The sequence below is a fragment of the Pteropus alecto genome, unplaced genomic scaffold (assembly GCF_000325575.1).
Source record: "Pteropus alecto unplaced genomic scaffold, ASM32557v1 scaffold3, whole genome shotgun sequence".
Classification (NCBI taxonomy): domain Eukaryota; kingdom Metazoa; phylum Chordata; class Mammalia; order Chiroptera; family Pteropodidae; genus Pteropus; species Pteropus alecto.
The window spans coordinates 34722923-34748235 of record NW_006442484.1 but is presented as its reverse complement, the minus strand read 5'-3'; the positions used below and the strand labels follow the sequence as shown (position 1 = coordinate 34748235).

The following is a 25313-nucleotide window of genomic DNA, read 5'->3' as shown; positions in this document are numbered from 1 at the left end:
TAACATGCTTAGACTGACAATTCCTGAGGAGCGATATAATAGCCAATAGAAAATGAATACTTTACACCAAGTTTAAAGGAATTTGCTGCCATCACTATAGCAACTGTCTTAAGGAAACTAACATTTTCAACAACCTGCAGACCAAAATTAGATTTAGTACGCAATAAAAATATAAATATGGCAATACAGTCTACATTTTAATTTCTGTACAATTTTGTAATTGCTTTTTGTGCCATGAGAATAAGCAGAGTTCTCCTTTACAGCAGCCTATCAAAATAGACTCATTAATGTCCAGTGCACTAATGAGCAATGGATAAAGAAGGTGTTAATTATGCCACAGTAAGATTCAAGGAAAAGCCCTAGTGAGCACTTGGAGGTGTGTACAAGCTGAAGGAGTTTCTCCATGTTTACGCATTTACAACATGATGCAACAGAAGGACAGCAAAGTGATGGTCACTCCACGGTTAAGAATGGAAATCTTAGATACAATATACTGACCAAAGGATCCCCAAGGATTAATTAAGGTATTAGGCGGAGGTCAGGGGAAATAATCCATTTTTTGGAGCTACATAAATTTCTAAACAGTTTGTTTTAAAGTATATATACATTAAACCAGTTCAGTTTATGTCTTACAAATCCAAATAGTAATTTAGCCAAAAAACTTGACGTAAAAACTACCTCCTTAATATATAATAACGAAAACTTGCAAGCTAAAGTATGAGGAATAAATAGGATGCTAGACTTTTGTAATTTCTTTCCATGTTGAAGTCCTACACACCACACTGAATCTCTACTCACCAGCCTGACCATTTAATTTTTTCTGGTACAAGTGCCTTGAGACTTTTCAGAGGTCACTGCAACAGTAGACAGCTTATAACAAAACCATTAGCAGTTTGGCTAGCTTAGGGAAACCTCTTACTTTCTTTTTTTGTTTATTATCACTGCATGAATCTGCAGCATATGATAGTTTATAATTTCTCAGGCTTGTTAAATTCATGTTAAAGGTCTGTTTTCTTGTTGAATAAATTTTGTTCATATAATGCTGCCTATTTCATACACTCAGTCTTTAATAGCACCTTTGGTCTATGCGCAACTCACAGATCAAAACAGAGGACTAAAATAGGGGTTGATGATGTTGTTAGTAGCTTTAATATAATAGAAGACCTTGTCTGTTTTGTAATTAACACATCTTTACTGGAGAGATATTTGGAAGTGATTGCTGTGAATATACTGGTTAGTAAAATAAACACAATCACACACCACTTTCTGTTATCAGACAAATTTGTGAATTGTACACATTATATTCCAGATCAACAAACTGTGATATAACAGCCAAGTAGAAGACACATATTTATATAACCCTTTATTTTTCTGAAAATATGTATTCACTCTGACCTTGCAAATATAATTAGCTTGTGGGATGTGCAGATTTCAGTACCATGGTTGCTTTACTAATTGCAACTCTTGGAAATAGATACTAAATATTTGGAAGCTGCCAATACAAAATAAAAACTGCATCTTTTTTGTACATCTGTCTTAGATTATAAAAGCAAAATAGTTTTAAGAACAATACTGTGTTCCATGTTTATTCCAAGCACACCCGAGGGTCAAGGACCTACTGCTTTATTTTAATAAAGAATCTGGCTTAGGGTTCAAATTGCAATTATTTTTGAATTCAGTTTAATCCATATTTTTTGGCTTCTTTCACGAGTATAGTACAGTTTATCCAATATGCTATTTATTTTTAAATTCGTGTTTTCATACCAACTGCTAGGTCACTGAAAGACTAAACTAAATTTCTAAAGCACCAATCTATAATTCCCAATTTTTACATTTAAAGGAAGCTATTTTTTTTTTTAAGTAAAATTCTAAAAATTAGTTTAATACAAAGGTGTTTGAAAGAAAAAGGCATAAGCACTTCTGGCAATAGTTACAATTCGTAATTTCTCTCTCCTTCTCTCTCTTTTTTTTAAACAGTAGCTGCTACCTTTGGCACTTCCAGTTGTACTTATACTGAAGTCAATGTCTATGGGAAATGCTTATATATATAATAAACTAGAATATTTTTTTAAAAGCTTGAAAAAAATCTATGACCTCAAAATCAATGTCAAACATAAAAAAAAAAAGTTAAAATTCAGTTACCAGTTAAGTTCCATATCTGAAATCATATAAACTCACCACCATATAAAGTAAGTCTCTAAATGACTACATAAACACTAGGTGTGGAAAGAAAAGCAACACCCCGTATCAAATACCCTTTATCACCTAGAAATGACCTGTTATCAACTGCTTAGACTGTTTCGAGATTCTTTAAAAATTAAAGGTGCATGTGACCTGGGAAGTACTGCTTGAGTTTGTGACCATTTCGTTACTTCTGCTGCCATGCACTGCCAGACAAGTATAAGAGAAAAACATCTTATGTCTCTTGTAAGCCCACAGCATAAAAAATTCAAAGAAATCTTACTTTTTATGCCATTTCCAATGAAAAGCACTAAGAACTAAAACTGACTCATGCCAAATGCATATCACTGCATTGCTGTGATTTCTTAGTCTCAAGTTTGCAACATGGAAATTATTTATAAAATGTCAATTTTAGCTCTGGAAAAGAAATTCCTATGTGTATGTACATTTTCTTTCTTCATCCTCAGAGAATTGCTTACTGTAGCTAGAGGTCTGTAGTACAACTTCAATATATTGGGAGAGAAAAAAAAGGAAGGGATGGGGTATAACCAGCATAATGTACTGTTTTTTGACAAGTGAAGATGCACATCAAAATTCAAACAGTAAAGCTACAAGTTTTGAACATATATGCCTTAATGAAAACAAACTGATCTTTAGAAACTAGTATGGCAAAAGGTAATTAGACATTTATAGATTCATGAAACTTTGTAAAAACATATACTTAAGTCTTAAAGTTTGGCAGAATTTTTTAGTGTATGCATGTAGTCAGTATGGTATAGGTGTTTAAATGCTTGAGACACTCTGGTGTCAGAATTCTCCCTAAATCAGAATTCTGGCTCTATCACTTGCTAGCTAAATGATCTAGGGTAAGTTATTTAACCTCTCAGTGTCTCCATTTGTACATGAATGACACCTCACAGAGTTGGTGATATGATTAAATAATACATGTGTACTTGCCTCCATAGTTCCTAGAGTTGTTAACTGTGGCAGTCACAGAATTGTCCATTTAAAATCTCCTTTTAATAGAACCTGCTATGGAGAACGTAGCTGACTCACAACCTCCAGATGCTACACCTCTGAACCTCTAGGGGTTCACCCCAGGTCACGCTTCCCTTGGGCTGCTCTAGCCATTGCCTGAGCACAGCAAGGGTACTAGAACCTAGCCATTTCTACCAAATAAGGGATTCTTCTAAAAGGAAACTATCTCAAGGACTCTCCATTAGCCTGGCTGCAACTTTCTTACAAACATGCTGCATGCAGTCTGATGCTCTTTCTACCCAATCCTGCCTTTCCTTTCTCCTTCCACAGGATCAGACATGTACTGATGTCTGAAGGGTCTCCCTAATAAACCTCTTGCACATCCAATTCCATTTTGGCATCTGCTTATTGGAGCAACCAAACTGACACAGTAAACAAAGCAGAGTACTGCTACTGTAACATAGTGTTAAAGTTAGAAAAAAGCTACCTCAAAAATCAAATCAGAATGATAAACTAGCCATCCTCAAATGCTTGGCATATGAAAACATCAAAAGGAAATTAGGGAGAAACAATTTAAAGATATATTTCCTTAGGAAAATTCCTAATTAAAATAATTTAAAAAGCAGAGTTATACTGAATATTATTACTTTTTTTAAAAAAAATGGCGATATGTCTAGAATCTTGATACTCTTGTAAGACACTTATATGTGACAAATAGTGAATTTAAAAACTGAACTCCTTAAGGGGCTATTAATGAGCTATAAGAGACTGTCATTACTGGGCCACTGGTCTGATATCAATGCAGAGTACTAAGTCTATCTGGTAGCTACTCAGTCAGCCCACATAAAATGAACAACTGATTTCAGATTCCTTTCTAGTAGACAAACAAAGCAGCAGAATTGGTATGCTTATCAACAGCTCCACATAAAGTAAAGAAATAAAAGGCTCTAGAGACTAAAGGCTTACCAAGGCAGTAGTAAGCAAGGCAGTAGGGTGGGTGCATGAGGGAAATAAAGGATTTATATACAATTCTTGTGCTTTAATCTCACCTTCAAAGAAAAATGCAAATATATCCTCCAAACTGCCATCTCTCAATAGGCAATTTCATTTTTGTAGGAAAAATAAGTAAAGGTCATTTACTTTTCTGTGTATCACTTTTATGTATTTTAGTGGACTTATTAATTAAATGATTGTATAAAGATTATCTTCTCTAATCCTCTCAACAACTAAGAGGTAGGTATTAATACTCTCAATTTATAGATGAGTAAACTGAGGCTCAGAGTAAATGATTATAAATTAAATGAAAATAAATTAAAATAAATCATAGTGATACCACTATGATTTACACATACACAGCATGCCAAAACCAGTACTTTTCATCCCCAAGCTATTTGATGTAACAGTTATCCTGACACAAAAGCAAGAAAAATCTACTATTAGATTCAATTACTTGACAGCAAGGTTTATGTCTTATTAGGTTTATTCACTATTAAATATCTACTCCCCAGCAGAGTACCTGACACATACAATACGGCGCAGAATAAATATCTATTGACATGAAAAGCTCCAAGAAAGCGTTTTTGGATACTATTTTATATAATGTTTTGCCGTTCATGTGCTATTTTTCCTTCCAAAAAAAAAAAAAAAAACATTCTTTATGTATAAAAAAATCTAATCTCTTGCTTTACAAAATATACATTTCCCATTTCCTTATCACCGCACAGTTTTGCATTCATGAAAAACTCTTCCACTGAATGCTGAACTAAAAAACTCAAACATCACAAAGCATTTACTTGTGTTTAATTTGGAATAAAAACTGCATATAATACAGCTATTTGAAGTGTAAAAAGTGGCAGTGGACATCTATTTATCAGCTTACTAGTAGTCTAAGAATAACCACTGAGGAATCACCTATGACTTAGAAGAAAATTTACCAACATAATGAATTCTACCCTCTTCAGGATATTACAATGATAATAACATATTAAACCTGCTAAAACTAAGCCCCAGGTCCAGAAACATCCTCACAATTAACAAGGGCTATTGTCAAATCATTTGAACATGATCTTAATATATATGGACTATGAAAAGTCCTCTTATACATTGTTTCCATTAGCTGGTACAACACTGGCATTAAGGACAGGGAGTAGATCTTACTCTTCTCTAATGTCTCCAGTGTATACCTGGCATACATACAGTAGTAGTCAATAAGTATCTGTTGAATGAATGACCAGGCATCATTAGACTGGGGAAAGAAGAGCATTCAAGAAGCAAGAGAGTCAATAAATAATATCCATATAGATAATGGGACATTGTTTTAAAGGTTTTCCTGTATCTTTACTGAAACACCTAATTCAAACTGATTTGAATTTATATCACTCAAAATGCATAGCAAGTACTAAACAATAATAAATTAGCTCAGAGATTATATTAATATAGAAGCTCTAAAAGAATCACACTAAGAACTGTTAGTTTTATAAGATTTATGCTTCTTAGAATTGTAAACATAAATTTGCTTTAACATTGCTAGCTGACAACTTGATTATATAAGCTAAATGCTATAAACTATTAAGTTTGTCAGAGATAGTATAGGCACATTAGCATGTATAATATTTTCTTAGATATCCTCATGGATTAAATCTAATAGTGTTATAAAAGTCCAAATTGATAGTAAGAGTGGAAAACATGACGCAAACAAAAGATAATATAGTAACTAAACATTCCAAGAGTTGGGTGGGTATGTTCACAGAGCTATATTAAAAGTAGAAATAGAATTTTTATGTGTCCTATTTTCTATTTTTCTCTTTCAATCTGGAAAACTAGATGAAGATAAGGTGGGGGTGGGGAGGGGTGTGTGTGTGTGCGTGCGTGCGCGCGTGCGTGCATGCGCGCACTTTGAGATTAGGACTACTCGGCCCTAATTGATCCTTATGGAATAATGATCCAAAGAAAATCTTATAAACAACAGCTATTATAAACATATTTTACTACATTCAAAATACAAATGACATGTTAAACTTAAACTCTAGCTCTGATTACTCATAAATCAAATTTGTCAAAGCTACTGTCTATGAACAAACTGGCTCACTGATCTTATCAATTTCATGCGTTTAATAAATGACTTTAAGACTACTAAGATAAAAATTACTTACAAAATCTCACAAAATTAACTGCTGTTTTTTAATATGCTGAAAGCCATAACTGATAACAGCTGACTGCTGATGTATTCATTCCTTGATTTTATTTGTTTATAAACAAACAATTATGAAGAAAACTACTCTTGCCAGACACTATATAAATTCTAAGATATGTAAATGTTTCTCCCCCAAAAGAGGCCCCAATCTTATGGGGGAGACAACACACAAATAGATGAATAAAACACAAAATGGCTTTAAGTACAATACATTAATCATGTCAAAGGCCAAAATTTTAATGTTATATGTTCATTTTCCTCTTCATCAGCATGTCCCAGAGAAATATGCTGGAAAACAGTAAATGCTCAATAAAATTAGCTGAGTCAGAAGAGCATTCCTAAATTAATCAGGATTTAGAAAATACAAGAAGGGAAAGTTTTCATATCTTTTGTAGCCATTACCTTCATCTTCCTAAAGTAAGCAAGTTATTAATTTATAGACTTGTTCTCAACAAAATTTTCAGAGATATTCTGAAAAACACACTAGTTATTTCTTTTAAGTATCAATTATTTTAATCATCAGAATAATAAAGTACCATTTATTGCACACCTATTATAGCATGTGCACTCTAATCATTACATATATCACATCATAACGTTCATAATATTATGAGATAGTTTCTAAAATTCCTGTTTTATAGATGAGAAATCTGGAGCTCAGGATGATTAGGTAAATTTGCTCAAGGTCATGCTGTAGAGAAAAGATAAAAATGGGATTCTAACGCAGGCCTGATCTCAAAGCCTGTGCCTTTCATTACTCTATGCCCTGCCTTTATGATTTTCAGAAAATATAGTAAGAAAAAGCTAAAACGAAACTATTATTTCACTAGTTTAAAGCCCCTACCATTTAAAAACTTTCTAATATAAAATTTCTTAAATAAAATATTTGCTCCTTTACCCTGAGGAAAAAAAAAACAACAATCTTCTAGATATTTGAAAATAAATGCTAAGGTCTTGTAACATTCATTCTCTAATTCATTTCTCCTTTATTTATATTTATTCTTCAAAGTCCTATCTTTTTTGTAAAACGCTGATTTAAAAAAAGCCAACAAGAACTACTTAATTTTACATTCTAGTAAATGTGTGAAAAAATGAACAAAGAGCTAAGTACCAGCTGAAATGATATTGTTTCTACATTCTTCCCTACAGGTACAAGATCTTGAGTGATGTCTTGTCCACCCATCAAAGCTCAGTCCAAGCTTCATCTACACCATTTTCTCTCTTCTTCTAATTTAATTCGCATTTACTATGTTTGCTATACAACTACTACTTTACTGCATAATGGCACACACAAGGTTCTGAATAGGTATTTATTGAATAATTTGACCCCAGGAACCAATTTCATACTTAGATATGGAAAAAAAAAAAACTTATCAATATAATTAGTATTCTATCAGTATGAAATGTAGGATTAGCAGCATATGATGAGCAGAATGTTATGTCTCATTAGTAACACTAAATGTATATGACTTATCTTTCCAAAGAGACAAAGGCCATTTTTTCTTTAGTATCTCAAAATTGTTAGCATACAGTCACATCGGTGTACTTTAGAAATACCTACTGATGATAAAGACATTTTTAAAAGTCCATTGAGTATTTCTGATTAGATTAAAACGTGTTTTCAAAATAACCCAGACAATGTTAATACTTATTTGGCCTAAAGGGTTATTAGTTTTTTTGTTTGTTTGTTTTTATGTTTTCAAAATAGAGAAGAGACAGAAATTGTTTGGAGTTAGCAGGTAACATTTGAACATTATACTAACAGGAGTCCTGACAATGAAATGAATCTTTAAAAGTAGTAATAGCTGTATGCTAGTCTTATGACTACACCAAGTGATCATTCTTTTTGCCCTAAGGAAGAAGTACAGTCCTATTACAAGGTGAATTTACCCCTTAAATCTGCTGCTGGATCAAGTCCAAGTTCTGGGCTGAACATACAAACTAACAAAACATTAAGCAAAAGGATGCCACTGTGTCACTTGAGAACTGAAGTTTAAAATATTTAAATAGGTATATTTTACAAATCAACTAAAACAGAATCTTAAAAACCACTTCACTGATAGGTTTAGAGCAGAGCTTACTGATAATTTTTATGAGTTACTCTCCATTTAAATTATGAATGTTATTATCATTGGTTTCACTATAACATTTTTAAACATTTACAGGATTATAAAATATAAGGAGTGATATGGATTTTTTTATCATATATTTTATTATTTATATCAGTCTCAATGTTTGGTCCTAGGGATGTCACAAAAGCTGAAAGATATGAGTCTGTCTAAATTGTTTTTTAAACTTAATAGAACAAGTACTACCTGAGAAAAATTACTATATAATACCTATTATAAATAGTAGAGAACTATTGAAAACTTAAAAGAAAATGTGTAGCTCCTTCCTCTGATTTATGCTGAAGGGAGTTACACCTATCCCTGTAAGTTAAAAAAAAGGTCCTGCGATGACCTGTAGTAGTCATTTTCCATTCCTGAGTTACTGTAATGATATCATCCATAATTGTCTGATATTCAAGGGCCAGTAAACCAGCTTGGGCTCTGAAATTCTGTAAACTTAGATTTGTACCCTTGTTATGCTGCTTAATAATGGTATGATTTCAAGCAAAGTAATCTCTTTGAGCCTAATATTGTTACCCTTTCATTGATAAAATAGAATAATAATAGTACCTATCTCCAGAATTACTGAAAAGAACGAATGAGACAAGTTGAAATTGGGCATCAACACAATACCTGGCACACAGCAATAAATCCAAAGGTACAGTCAAGTCACATAAAAAGAAATCAGACATGAATTAAAATTATAAAGAATCCATGCTCATCTTATTCAAAAACAGAGAAATACTGGGATTTATAAAAATGAAAATATAAAATATACAGGAAAAAGGTACAGAGACCCAACTTAAATCATTTTCTTATAGACTGCCATTTTTAACTCTTGATCTAATCATTGCCTTACTAAATATTTTGACAGCTTTCAGAAATCCAGTGTTAAAGAGGAGGAAGGGGGAGTCCTATGTTAGTCCTTAATTTTAACAAGTGTATATTCTTAAGTTTAATGATTTAACTAGAACACTGGCCATGGATTTACTAGCATTTAATTTGCTTCATAGTTTTAACAGATCTTAACATTGAGAGAATCATAAATTATAACCAAAATCAGACATCTTACAGATGAAGTTACATAATTAACAAAGAATTGGATCCTCATTTTAAGTGATGTAATTGTATTAATCTATATGTTAGCTACAACAATAGATGTGATTCATCAATGATGCAAATTCATATTAAATTTTTTCAAAAATATTTTTATGACAAAACTAGACAGTAATAATGATTTCATAATTTTACATATTTTTAAACACTACATTTACCACATGACAGCAGTCATGTGATGAGTATTTTTAAATGCAATGCATCTTTTAATATGAATTATGATTAATCAGAAATTTAACAAAGTAAATTCCAATGTTATATAATACTTAAACTAAGTTTAGAAACTAAAACTGCCATTTAAAATATTATAAACAAGATAACCAAAAATAAAATATATACTCATTTATTTACATTCTATTTTGAGAATGCTTTCGTTTATTGTATTTAAGTTTATATTTTCCTTTTCAAAGTGTCCACCATCACATGAGCCAAGTATCATAAAAGGTCAGTCACGCTTATACTTAAAATTAAGCCTCAATTACTATTTGTAAATATTGTTGTAGGAAGACTTAATTGAATAATTCTGCTACATTTCTAAAATAATAATCATTACTAAATAAGTTACTAAAAAAGTTACCTTAATTATTACAGAATTAAACTTAGGAAGTATTATACTATAACTTTAATTCATAAAATTAATAACAAAAGTCAAATAATAAAATAATAAAAGGCTTTTCAACTCCTTTTATCTATATCAGTTAAGTAACAATACACTTATTAAAAGGAAATAAACTGACATATAGGTATGCAGCCAGCATCAGAAGTTATCCATTTTGAACTGCTTAGTATATCAGCTATTATTGTTTTTGTGGCTAGTTTCTGTCTCTGAAAACCTAAATCACACCTAATAGGATCGTGATTTAGAGAAGACTTCGATTTTTATTCACCATAATATGTCAGAAAGTGCTCAACTTTAAATTCATGGCAAGTAAAAACTCCATGTTTTAACAGCCATATTTAGTTTGTTTGAGCTGGTGAGCAGATGTAAATGTAATCTGTAATACTATTAAACTCCAGGTCTGATAGATGACAGCAAGCTAATATTTACTTTTAAGTGATCCAAAAAGTATTTGTAAAAGCTGCATAAAAAGGGTTCCATAAATATATTGTTATTTTATTTTAACAATTATTCTACACTACAATGGAAGTACATGCTCAAACAAGACACCTCAGCAGTATTTTAAAGCAGTAACCACCTAGCCAATTTCTGTATGTTCTGTAGTTTTTCTAATCCACTCTCCCTGTGGTTGAGCAAAATCGAATTGCCTCTCACATTTGCAGACAGCTCTGTGAAGGTGATAATAGAGCTGCTCCCTGCTGTCATGAGGCAGGAAATAGGAAAATGGCATATGGGGCTAGAAAGAAAGAAATAAAAAAAAAAAGAAAGAAAGAAAGAACAGGATCGTAGACAGTAAGTAAGAAATGATGGAAGGAAGGAAGGAAGGAAGGAAGGAAGGAAGGAAAAAGAACAAGAACAAGAACAAGAACAAGAACAAAAGATTTCAACAAAGAACTATAACCCAATGTGCTTTGCAAGTTAATCTCTTTTCAGAATCATTTAGCATATTTAATCATTCATCTGTGTCCTCACTCTAAAAATGGGAATGATTGATACCAAGTCTTTGGGGCAAGTTTTCATTGCCTAAAATATTTGGAACATACAACTCCAGAGAATGTCCTGCACAATGTCTGCAAAATAGCTCTTTAACTAGATTTTCAAAATATGCCGATCCCAAATTTACCACTGTAAAATAAAGGAAGGTAATGTTCATTAAAATACTAATGAAATGTGTATAGCAGGCTTCTAGTATGGTTTAACATTCCTAAATTTATGAAATTAAAAATTAAAGGTAAACCTTTGTGATTAGATAATAGCTGATTAATCTCTAAATAATACCAAGACATTTATCAACTTATACAGTTTTTTAAAGTAAACAGGGGTTTTTGTGTAATTAAGAATTCTGCTTTAAACAAAATAGGTTTTTATTTAATGTATCTATATACAGAATGTGGCAGCGGATACTAATAAAGATAGAATCTACTCTACCTTTCCTTTTACACTCTGAATGGGATCCACAACCACTGCCACAGCTCTCTCCGACAAGGCTTCAAAGCTCTGCTGAGTGTTGATATCCACACCAGAAAGCCAACAACCAAAGCCAGGGTGACTGTGATACCAACCAACAACCATCTCAGGCCTGAAACAAAGAGGGCATTCAGCCGTTCAGAACAGAACAAGTAATATATTTATGATATGAAAAGAAACAACACACTAACAGGGTATAAATTAAGAAGAGATGAAAAACACACAGGTGTGAAAAAGCACCATTAGAAACACTGAAATCATACACCATATTATCCAGAAAACATGGAAATGAATAAGTGTGACAAAGGAGTGCTATCATTAAGAGATGCACATTAGCAGTGGTAGATAAGGCTTTCAGTTTTTCACCTTGTTACCACACTTTCTCAGAGCCAGTTTTTACCCTTTCAGCATTCAAGTAAATATCTACTCTTTAACTCCTTAGCTCTGGGAGTTGGATTTTCCAGGCAGAGTACATTTTTAACAATGGACACCAGGATCCACTGTTGTGAAAGGATTAAATATCAATTAAACCAGCAGTAGAACTAGGAACTCAGTCAAAAACCAATTTGCACTGTTCTGCTCAGCTGCTGAGCCTTTTGCTAACATTAATTTTGAAGTTTTTTCCACAGCAGAAGAATTTGAGCAAGAGAATGACAACTACTGAGAAATTTAAACTGCGGGAGAAAACCTGAAGAATACTTGGATTTTATTTGCCCTGTCTTTAAAAGTCATATGCCTACAAATATAATTAAATATTCAGAATCTTACTCAGTTGCAACTCTCAAATACATGGAACATACAAGCTCTTTCAATTATAGTGACTAGAGAGTAACTCTGTATGCTAAACAAAAGGAAGCTATAGCCCGAGCTTACTATGTACTGGCTTGAGATTTTAGCACGAAGCAGTTTTCTGACTGGCCAATTTCTCTGAATCTAGATGGAAGAGAGACTAGATAGGTGGTACGTAGCACTGACAGTGATACTTTTACATTAACTACATGGCTGGAATATTCATAAACATCCAAAATTTTGAGATACATTTCTGAAAATATTTTCTATTATCCCATATTATGACCATTTAAAATACTTGCCTTCCTGTCTGCTTCAACATATCCAACATTTTGGCTTGGAACACTGGATCAACTGCCTCTACACTGACACCCTGGTTTAGAAAGAAAGAAAAATGATTGGCTTTTATAACTACGACAACAAAACTTTATATTATAATGTAAATGAACAAAAAGCTACCAAAAAACCCTATGTATATTATTTTGAGATACCAAAATAATTTTATAGGTTTTGATAATCATATTTGCTACCCACTCTTGTCATTCAATGATAAACCGTACATCAATAAAGCTTCTAAAATTGCCAAGTACTAAACTGCTATTAGCTAATGAGTTAAGACAATTTTCAGGATCCTTTAAGAGTTCATGGCCATGAGGGGGTGGTGTGTGTGTGTGTACGTGTGTATGTACACACATATACCAGAAATAGCAAATAACTTAACTATTTTTTGGTTAGACCTGTCTAAGCAAGTATAGTTCCTAATGCCATCCTCTGATAACTGATAAGCATCTCACCTAAAGTTCTATAACTATTCAACTATTATAACAGACAACAGTTTCAAGTCGGTTTTTTTTTTTTTTTTTCAGTAAACACTTTGAAGAAGGAAAATAATTTATTAGTTTCATATAGTTGTTTTTGGGGTGTGTGGGTTGGAAGAAAAGGAAGTTTAGTGCTTCTGTTAGGACTACTTAGTAGATAAGGGGGCTGGAAGAAAATATATACTTTTGAATATTATCTCAAATATAAAAGCATTCAAAAAAAGTTCCCCACCACAGACAATCTATAACCAAGTCTTTTAAATACTGCAATATTTTGCCAGTTCAACCAAAAGATTTTAGAACACGGAACTATTAAAGGCATTCATATCATCTCTTTAGTGATACATCACTGCTATTATAGCTTCCACAAGGCTTTCTAACATCAGGAATTTAAGTCTAATCTACTTAAACAAACCAGTTAACATAAGCACTTTCTTCTCACCAAAACAAACAGTATTTTGAATTCTAATTGAGAGTGTGTACTCAAGAACAGGGGTATGCAATCTGCTGCCGACAGGCTAAGATTTTTTTTTTTCTTTTTTTTTACATTTTTGAAGAGTTGTTAAAAAAAAAAAAAACACCACCAAGAATATGAGATAGAGACATATGTCTTTACAGAAAAAGTTTCCTAACTCCGGCCAGAAGAAAACTTTTTAATTCTACCACATAGTGAACAAGGGGATCAAAATGTTCTATTTTATATATTCAAACATTTATTCAGAATGATAGTAAAGCTTAAGAACTCTTTATTATAATGGATAAGCACATAAGGACCACATATAACAGTAATTCTACTATGTGTTTTACATATTCTGACATGAAAAGGTAGATACAAATATAGTCTAAGATTCAAATCTAAATAGTTAATATGCAGTGCATTTCTCTGTGTCCACGGTACAAAATAAATACAATGAGCATCCATTCAGGTGGATGAAATCAGCAGATCCAAACTAGTTTACCTCAACAAACTGGTTTAATTAGAGAAAAATTTGCATATTTTTCTATATTTTGCATTATTTCCAAATACACCGCATTCTGTAGCAACGATTCCATTTGAAGTGCTTGTTATAATGATACATATATATTGCACTGTTTAAAAATAAAATTTGTTTTTCTCTAACATCTACTTTATTAAAGTAACTTAAAGAGTCTCCAATAGAGCAAACAGCTAACAATTTCTTTAATCCCGTTTTTTTTTAATAAGGCTCAATAACAGAAAGGTTGAATATTAGACAACAAACATCTATAATAAAAATATCTATATATATATATATCATATTTTTCTAGGTAAAGAGATGAGAAGGACATGTATGTTGTTTTTTGGAAAGTAGGTAGATTGGTTACTGTTTTATGGCCATTTTTTAAAAATCTAAATGCACATCTATCTACACAAGTTCAATGCATTGAACAAAATAGCAAAACAAAAAAACCAAAATATTCCGGAAAGAACAATGATTCTAAACAGGTAGAATAGATGACTTTCAAAGTCTATATGGAGTATATTTCTTCTATAAACAAATGATCATACCTGGGCAAAAAAAACCCTGGGCAAAAAAACTCCTGCAGGGGACACAGCAGGAGTTTTTAACTTAGCATTCTGAATAGGAGAAATTTAAAGAGTCATTTATTACCATATGTAGAACATTTTTTAAAAGGCCATATTTCAAAACAAAAGGAGCAAAACATGAGGACTAGATATGTATGTGAATTAAAATCTAATTAAGAGAGTCTCTGAAATCTTTTGAACCATGCGTTCAAACGAATCAAATTAATATCCTACTATTTTAGGGTAACTAACTTATAAATCCAGTATGCTGTGCTAGTTTAAGCTGAAGGTAAGAGTAAACAGATTTTATGTTATATCATTCAGTTTGTGGACTTACAGGGAATTCATGATGCATTTAAAACATGAAAAATTTAATTCAATACAATCTAGAAATTTCTATCATTAATCTTACAATCAATTATTCCTATGAGGAAAAGAAAATATGATAAAATTTATTTTACATAGGAAAAGAAACACATTTACTTGCAGCAGGCAACTATAAAAGTACTCACTGTTCCTGACTGTGGCATAGCAAACACATCAATCACTCTGACGGTGTAATCATCAACAAATTCTCCAAGCATCAGACCCATAACTTCCATTGGAACTCCAGCACGACCATGTTTTAACATCTGTAAGAGGAAGATATGTGGACAACAAAGCTTTGAAATCTTAGACCTTTTTTTCTTTTTTTAAATTAGAAACCTAATTTTGTTTCAGTGGAAATAAAACACTCTACTTTACAGACGTACCTAAAACAAGAGCTTTCGTCTGAGAGGGTTAAGGTGACAAATATTCCAAAGTAAAAGATACAGTGAAAACAACAGAGCTTTCTAAAGCAAGTTAACTCCATTCAATACTTACTTTTAGCAGTGCCAGGGAAGAGATATAGACTTGTTCTGCTGTGTCCACTGCAGGAGCATCTGTAGGTGGCCCCTAAAACAAGCATACCAATTATTATAAACAGAGAGTTTATGAGTTTAAAATTAAAGTTACATGTTATATAAACTTGATTGCTTTAAAAAAGTTTTGGGAAAGCATGTTAAGTATCCTTTTATTCAGGGACAACACAAATAATCAAAACAAATTTGAAATATCAAACCTGTAGAAAACAGATCAAACTTAGTACTCAGCAAGTGTCCAATGGACAGAAAGATTAAATCTTTCAGCAACACTAATCTACCTCCACTACAAAAAAAACTATAATGCACCAATTAACCGCAATGTGAATATAAAATGCTATTAGACTAGTATGATTAACTACAGGATCAATACAAACAGCAAATTCTCTGAGCCTGATTTTCTGCTAAAGACAGCATGTAGTTTAGGGCTTTGGGATCTCTTTGCAGATAGTAGGTATAGTGAGGGAGGAGGGCAGAAGACTTCTAATCCCTAGGTGGAAAGATCTGTGAACAACATACTCTACACTGTTCCCCTCCCCCTATACAGTAATAAATTTAACACAATTAATCCCAGGTGTGAAAAAACTGGGTGAGACTGGTATAGCTAACATGAAAATACTTCCAAATTCTGACCATTACCTTTAAAACAAATATTACTATTAAACTTACTATTGGCTAAGGAAGATACTGTATTTCTCTCTAAGGATTTGTTCTATCTTCATCGAAAGCAACAAACCTCTTTTACTATAACATCCTGTAGCACAAACAGCTTTTACCCTCAAGATGACTACAATCTTATAAATGTAATTCTGCCCCAACTGTACAAAGAACATTTCTTTTTTAATACTGGGCAGCCTAGGAAATTAAAATGAGATGTGACTTATCACTGCCAGATCCAGTTTTGCTCAAAATTCCTTTTCCTCAACAATAACTGTTACAAATTATATAATGAATATGTTAACTATCCAAATTATGTCAATATTCTATCTTGCTCTTATAGCTTTACTTAAAATTAAACAATTGCTTTATACATTACATTTCACACTTATAGGTCTATGTATACTCTGTGCTTCCTGTCTATTTACATGCTAAATTCTGTGATGGGGGGGTTAAAAGCTCATTAATATTTACTGGAAGCATTAAGTATAAAAGGTTCTATAATACATTTTCTCTAAATATAAGAATCATACAAAAATTACCTGTTTTTGCTTATGTAAAAGTAGTAAGAAGAATCAAGTCCCTCCAATTTTATTTTCAATAATAAATGCCAGATAATAAATTTAAAAACCAACTGAATTATTCATCTGTTGTCACCTAATTTATTGTTAGCCTTTCAAAAAGATATGAATGTTTTTCAGAATGAAAACTTACAATAAGCTAAAGTGCTATCACACCAAAACATTTGCTGAGGTCATCATATAAAACATGGTTATTTTGTTGATGTGATCATTTTATTCATCTAAGAAAGTTAAGAAAATTTAAGAAGAAAGGTGAGAACAGTAGTAAATTGTGATGAGAGGTATTAGAGAAGTAATATTTTAAGGTCGGGATAATGAACACTGTATTCAAATTATGTCCTGGATCCAGAACAACTGCATATGGAGAAAGAATTTAAACTGATATCTGGACTACAGTTATTAATACAGCCTTTCTCAACTTGCCAGAAAATATTTAAGAAAAAAAGGAACAGGGAACCAAAACATCACACCATCACCAAAATGTATTAATGACAAAGTCCAGAAACTGTGTCTGAAAGCAACTAAAGAAGAAACAGTTTTGTTCAACTTTATATATAACTAGTACCTAGCAAAGTGCCTGACACGTAACAAGAGAACTCAAAAATACTGATTGAAAAAAAAATGAATGAATAAACTGAGGTACTGCAAGCCAATGGGACAAAAATGGAAATACCCATCAGTTACACTGTGAGAGAGAACAAGCCATATGCAAGTAGATAAGACGATTCTTATCTCCTCTCTATTTTCTTCTGACTCAGAAACATACTACTAGAAAACTATGCAGCTGCTTCCCTACTGAATGTCACTCTTTTTTGAGATAGCAGCCAGCGATATTTCCTGTTGTCCCTCTCACTCCATTATTACCCTGTTTCTTGTTCTAGTCAGATTAAATTTCCCAGAAAACAATTTAGCAAGAAATAGAGAAGAGTTCGTAGCAGTAAAATACATCCTGAAAGGAAGGAAGGAAGGAAAGCTGGAAAGAAAAAAAAAAAAAAGTAAACCATGTAAAACGCTGTCTGTGGAACAGATGGTAAGGACCTCTGTTAAAAGTGAGTATCTGAATCTGAGGCTATCATTTTTCTGCATGCTCACCTGTTCAGAATAGCACATAACCCAGCAATGAAGGAGAAGAAAATCCCATTAAAGACCCTGGAAACTGAGCTAAGAAAGATACGTAAAACCTGTTGAGCTGTAGATCAAAAAGTTGAGAAAAATGTACGGCTGTGGACAATTTACATAGATTGTCTTTTGGCCAACATTCCTGGGGAACAGCATTCTGATGATTCGAAGAGAGGAATGTCATCTAAAAATAGAAATCACAGCAAAATTTATAAAACTATTTGGCATTGGTACAGTATACAAAGGTTTCTTATTGTTGAAGTAGAGAGTTAAAGGACAGACCAAGGTGAAAAGATGAAAAACAATTAAAAATTAAAATCACATTGGAGGAAACAAGGGTAAAAATAACAGTGATATAGAATACAAACTTTAAAAAGATGTCTCAGAGCAGAGTAAAATTAGAGAAGAAAACTATTAGACATATGATATTCTAGGAGACAGAAAGGAGCTGTAAGCTAAGAAATACAATTGTTCCTAAGGATAAAACAAAAATGGGAAGAATCAATAAGCAAAGATGAAGCTGAAGAAAACTTTCTTGAATGAAAAGTCAACTTTTAGATCACTAAATGTCAGGCAATAATCGATGAAGAAAGTTTTATACCTTGAAAAATCTTAGGCAAATCTTAATTACATGGATAAAACAAAATTTCTAACACCATACAAGAAGGAAGACTAAATAACCTGAAGAAAAAATGCAACTTTAAATTTCTTTGCAATGTTAAATGGCAGAAAACAATGAAACCAAGTTTCAGAGTTTTAAGAGAGAAATCCTGAGTCAAAACTCTTATTCTCAATTTAAAAAAATGTCTAAAGGCCCACAAATATATTACTAAATATATAAAGGCTCAGGAAAATATGATTTATTCAAGAAGTATCCTCCTTCAGAGAACTTCTTAAAGAAATGATCCAGTTAAGCTCCCACGAATCAAAATTAGAAACTTAAAAATGGAAAAGCCATTATATATATATATGTCTGTGAAGACCACTGAAAGCTGTTAAAAATAGAGATAGATCTAAATAATATAAATAAGTAGGGTCCAAAAACACAGATATTATCCAAGTAACTAACTACACATAAGGCAATGGAGAGATAAAGCATACAAAATTCTTTATTTTACATTAAGGAGGGGAAAAAAAGAAATCTGTTTAACTGTTGACTTTGACTAGTATAGAAATATGGATTAAAGAGTTTTTTGAATAACTTTAAAATAACCACGATAAACATTAAAACTGGATGTATAGCAAATCACTGAAGAAAAAGTGAACCCAACACTGACAATAAAAAAACAGCACAGAACCAAGCAGGGACTATAACAAAAATAACAAACAACATAAAGTAAGATCAATTATACTGGTAATGAAAAATATAAATGAACTAAAGTCCATTGTTAAAGTTGCTCAAAATGGGTTTAAAATGGACATTCATGTATATGCTGCTTATAAATGACAAAACAAAAAAAAAAGATTGGTGATTTGTCAGTCAGTGATACGCCCATATTACTTTTTATAAAATAAGCCACAATAGCCACTATTTTTATTCATCCTCCTTTTCTTCAGTGATGTATCGTATTAATAGATTTCTCACTATTACATGATCTCTTCTGGGATAAATTGTTCAAGTTTGATTTACTTTTTTTTTTTTTTACTTAGGATTTTTGTTTTCTTGTTGATAAATTAGGTTAGTCTGGCATTTTCTTTTTTTCTGTTAATTTGTCAGGTTTTGATATCATTATGCTAGTTTTATTAAAAAATTGAAAAGTTTTACAATTTCCCACTTTCTATGTTCTAATATTTTCATATACTAAATTATCCATGCCTTAAAAATTTGGAAGAGTTCATTAGTAAAACATTTGTCTCTGAAGCTGACTTTGGAACCAATATAACTTTTTCAGTGGTATTAATAAATTCGAGTTACTTATGTCTTGAGACTAGGTGGACTATTATATTGTTCAGGATTCATTTCATTTAGATTTCAGTTATCACTGTAGAATTGAACATATTCTATTTTAATTTTTCATTTTTAACTGTTTAATAATAAAAAACTAAATTTGTTTCTCCACATTATATTATATCACTACCCAGAAAGATTAATGACTTACATTTTTTAAAAAGTCAAATCATAACAAAAAGTACGCTAAAAACTTCCCAATTCATTCTATGAGTCAGCATTACCCTGATACTAAAGTCAAAGACAGAACAAGAAAACTACATACCAATATCTCTTATAAACGTTGGTGCAAAAATCCTCAACAAAATACTAGCAAACAGAACTTGGCAGCATATTATAAGGATTACACACATGACCAAGTGGGATTTATGCCGGCAATGCAAGGATGATTCAACACAAAAACTGACCGATGTAATAACCACATCGACAGAATGAAGGGGAGAAAAACATATAATCATCTCAATGCAGAAAAAGCACCTGACAAAATGAAACACCCTTTCATGATAAAAACACTCAACAAGCTAGAAACAGAAGGAAACTACCTTAACAGAATAAACACCATATATGAATAGCACATAATACTTCATGGTAAATGACTGAAAGCTTTTCCTCTAAGAATAGGAACACAGCAAGGATGCCAGCTTTCACCACTTCTAGTTAACATAGTATTAAAAGTTCTAGCCAGAGCAATTAGGCAAGAAAAGTAAATAAAATACATCCAATTTGGAAAGGAAGAAGTAAAATCATCTCTTTTTGCAGATGATGATCATATATATAGAAAATTCTAAAGATTCCACACACATTCACCAAAAAAAAAAAGCCCTGTTAGAACTAATAAATGAATTCAGCAAAATAACAGGCTATAAAATCAACATGCAAAAATCAGTCATCTTTCTATATATGAACAATGAACAATCTGAAAAGGAAATTACAAAAACAATTCCATTTACAACAATGTCAAAAAGAATAATGCTTAGGAATTAACATCTATCATCTATCTCTGACCTAGGTGAGGAAACACATTCTAAGTACAAACTCAACTGAACAAATAAAACAATAAAAAGCTGACAGCATAATCTAAAATTCATGAATATCAAAAAAACTAAAAACATAAAAATACCTAAAAAATTGTTGCCCCATTTATGACAAAAAGTCAATACACAAGTTAACAAAATACTGAAACTTTAATGGAAACACGGGCAAAGAATATAAAGCAATTAATTACATAACAAACACATGATGAAATAAATATGAAAAAATGTCCAACCTCACTAGTTGACCTTCTTTAATTAAGAAATACCAATTAACACATTAAGATATTGTTGCTGTTTTTCTATCAAGCAAGCTTTATAATGCCCAATTTTGAAGAGGGTATAATAAAAGAGACACTCTCACCACTGTTGGTGGGAATGTGAATTGGTATTTTCTATCAGAAAAGCAACTAAGCAATGTATATTAAGAGCCTTACAACTGCATAAACTTTATGAGCTAATTTTGCACTCAGATAAATTATTTGTCAGTAAGCAGAGATAGCTGAATGAACTAGGACATTCACGATAGTTCTTAAAATAATGCAAATAAACCTAGGAACAAGATAACCAATAATTAATAATTAAAGAATATTGGTGAAAGCTCCTTCCTCTGAGATCTGATTACTGTCATCATCTTAATCGGCAATTTTACCTTAAATTAAAAGTATACCAGCCTGCTGCTATACTGAATATTTTGAACTTAAAATCTTGAAAGAATCCTCTTCTAATTTAAAAAGAAAGCAAAATCAAAGAGCATGGCCACTAAGCACATTCACATGAAGGCAGATTTCTCTCCCTTCTCGGAGGCTATGATAGCAAGGGAGGTAAATTAGGAATTAGCCCATAAGACAACCACGTTGGCTTCAATGTATACCAGAGCAAAGTATTTTAAAGCACCTAAAGATGCAGGCTTTTTTGACCAGTTCTTGACTGTAGGTAAGGGGTTCCACTTAAGAAAGTTGTACACTCGCAAAATCTGAGCTATCAATGTGAGAAAGTGACTTAAAATCATGATATACAGGAAAGGTTCAAAAAACTCGATGTTGCTTGGAAGAGAATCAAGGTACAAAACAGCTATCTTCAAATATATGAAAAGCTGTCAAAGTTCAGACTAACAGTTCTCAAAGTACAGTCCCTGAACCAGATGCAGCATTGGCATTATCTAAGAATTTGTTAGAAATGCACATTCTTACTGAATCAGAAATTCTGGGGGCAAAGCCCAGAAATCTAGATTTTGAAAAAGCCCTCCAGATGATTCTGATGCTTCCTAAACTTGGAGAACCACTTATTTTAAACGACATAGTTTCAAGAACTGTGGCTAATGGGATAAAGCTATGGGGTAACTGAATTTGGATTCAATATAAGAAAAAGCTTGTACTGTTCCAAGCTGTTTAAAGAGAAGCTGAAGTCAATGAGTTCCCTATAATTGAAGTTATTCAAAATAAGTGTTAGAATTTATGAAAATGTTATAGAAGGGGCTCAAAAATTCGAAAACTGATTAAATCAGATGCTGTTTTTAGGTTCCCTCCTAACTTACTAATGATAGCAATTATCATATTATCTCCCAAGGGAGACATCTCAAATTCAGCATCTTCAAAAATCAAACTCACCATGTTTCTCTATGAACTAACTTTCCCAACTTATAATTCTAATTATCTTGAGTCTCAAACCAGAAACCTACACAAAATTTTTGACACTCCTTTAGTCCTTATATTGAATATATCACTAAGTTTTATCAATTCTTTGTTATCCTACAGTGTGACAGAGATTTCAAAATAGTTATTTTTGGGAAAAGAGTCTCCAGAAAAGAAATACAGAATTCACTCCTAGTCAAGTTTAGTATATACGGCATATCTACCATACTCCCCAAATTTATGTTGTATGTTAGAATATTAAAGGCTCTAAGAAAAATCCTGGAATGGAAAAAAATCTGTTTATCTTTGTTTAACCTAAAGTTTTCCGAATCATTCCATGGGCCACATGGTCCTCTCAGAGAAAATCTGGAGTTTCTTTTTCAGGCTCTGAAACAACTTATCATTTTTTCAAATGTAAGGCAGTGATCAATCCCAGGCCCCAAATAATACTTAAGGATTTACTATGTGCCTAGCACTTTAGCTATATAGTTGAACAAAAAGAAGCTTATGATGCAGTTAGAAAGGCAGAAAAAACGTACACTGGCATAGATCACCATGACTAAAATGCAATTTCTGACTTCTAGCAATGTGATCTTTCTACTACAGCATACCATCTCATTTTCAGATGCCCAAATCTACTTTTATTCTGGAAGCTTAGCTCTTTTTCTTTGTTCACAATTTTAGATTCCTCTGCCACCTGGAGCCATTTCTTATTAAAGAAAATAGAAAAAAAGATTTGGGATGTTCTTCTTTATCCAAAAGCAGTTAGTATGCCCACTGAGAACAGGGAACACTTTTAAGAGCCTCCCTATATTTTCTGAAATCCAGGGCACAATGGGCTTTGCAGAGTAAAACACACTACTGGATTTACCTATAAAACAGTACATATGCTACTATGAAAACAAAAATATGCCTTTTCATTAAAATATAATGTAGAAAATTATGTCACAAAACATTTGGGGCTTTTAATCATAGCATATAAATGATAGAAAAATAATAAAAAGGCAAGCACAATTCTCACACATATTGCCTTGTTCCAACAATTAAATTATGATTGTATATATATGGATAAAATTATTTGAGTATTTAATGTATTTTAAAGAACTAAGTAAATATACACAACAAAAACTGAACACTTACTCAGAGAAGCAGAGGTCTCAAGTAAGAATTTTCAAGGTACTTCACGTGCTATATGACTATACCCTAGGCAAATAAAGATATTGAGATATATAGCTCTATTTCAAATGTTAAATAATTTAACTTAAGGGGGAAAAAGTATAAGTCTGGGTTTTCAAGGCAGGGGAATGCAGAGAGTAGGAGCAGTCAGGGTAATGAAGTGGTACTGGGAACAGAGACCGAGTCTCAGGATTATGAGATGCTACCCAGGAAAACAGACAAAACCATGGTTTTTATCCCTGACCCACAGAAAGTTTCCAGCTCTGCCTTCTAGCTCTGCCTTCATATGTTAAATTTACAATCCTAGGACTTCAATGAGAAACAAAAGATTTCAGAAGCAGAAACTGATAAACTTTTAAGTTAGTCTTAAATTAACTACTGTTAGCTATGTTTACATCCAACTAAAATGAACATATAGTAATCACATACAATGCCAAATTCTACACATTCCATACAGAAGATGAAAAAAAAATTTGAATAAATGTACAGAATTTAATTACTTCAATCATCTTTCATTTACTGAGAACTTATTATGCTTAAGAAACTAAGCTAAATGTTGGGTAAACTAAGGTGAAAAACTGTAAGATATGAATCAAATAAAAACCAGGCCCAAATATTTTTTTGAACTTTTAAAATTGGTTTAGGCTGTTACTATTATTTAAAAAAACAGAAAATGTTTCCTTTCTGGTGCTTAATCAACAACATAGCTCTAAACTTATATAGTGTGTGAACTATTCAAGTTAACTCTGCTGACCTTATAACAACTATTCTACCACCATAATAAGTACAAAAGTCATTTTTCTTGGAGACTGAATATGATGTAACTTAAACTTCAAGATCCTTCAATAAGTGTTAGAATAACTAAAGGTATCAGTATAACTTCAATAATATTAAGCAAAAAAATAAAATAAAATAAAAAAACTAAAGAAAACTGGTCTGTATTTTACATAATGCCACTATGAAATAGAAACATACACATTATTGACAACAGATAAGCAAAATAAGAACCATCTGAATGTTCTGCACTTTTATAATCTACTATTATAGAAACTTAAATGAATGTCACAATTTGAAAACTGGAATATGATGTAGCTATATACTGCTGTAAAAAACATGGAACTAAATGCACATAACCCTCATACAAACAAATTGAAAAAACTACTTTTGTTATATAATTTCTCTTTACTTAATTCCTATAGGAAACTTTGAAATCACTTAAGTAAATCTGACTCTTTAAAATAAGTTTGTTTTAAAAGTGGGGAAATTCCATTTCAAACTAAGATCATAAATCAGTTAACAGAACTGTGCAGTTGACAGGTGGGCCATATAGGCACAAGTAGTGCAACTGACCTTTACACATACATGAAAATCTACCCAACCAGTGATAAATTACCTATCATGGACTCCACGAAGGCATAAAACACCTCTGTACAACGAGTTTTGATCTGCC

The 25313-nt window shown here is 32.0% G+C and overlaps 1 protein-coding gene across 1 annotated transcript in view; it reads right to left on the bottom strand.

The window, feature by feature from the left end:
* The window catches only part of PSMD14 (proteasome 26S subunit, non-ATPase 14), an 84953-nt gene that overhangs the window by 24686 nt on the left and 34954 nt on the right, over nt 1-25313 (bottom strand). The window contains exons 4-7 of the mRNA XM_006921121.3: nt 15680-15751; nt 15328-15447; nt 12754-12824; nt 11624-11774 (exon numbers count right to left, since the gene is read on the bottom strand). Of these exons, the coding sequence (XP_006921183.1) occupies nt 11624-11774; nt 12754-12824; nt 15328-15447; nt 15680-15751 (414 nt within the window). The remainder of the gene's footprint in view (nt 1-11623; nt 11775-12753; nt 12825-15327; nt 15448-15679; nt 15752-25313) is intronic.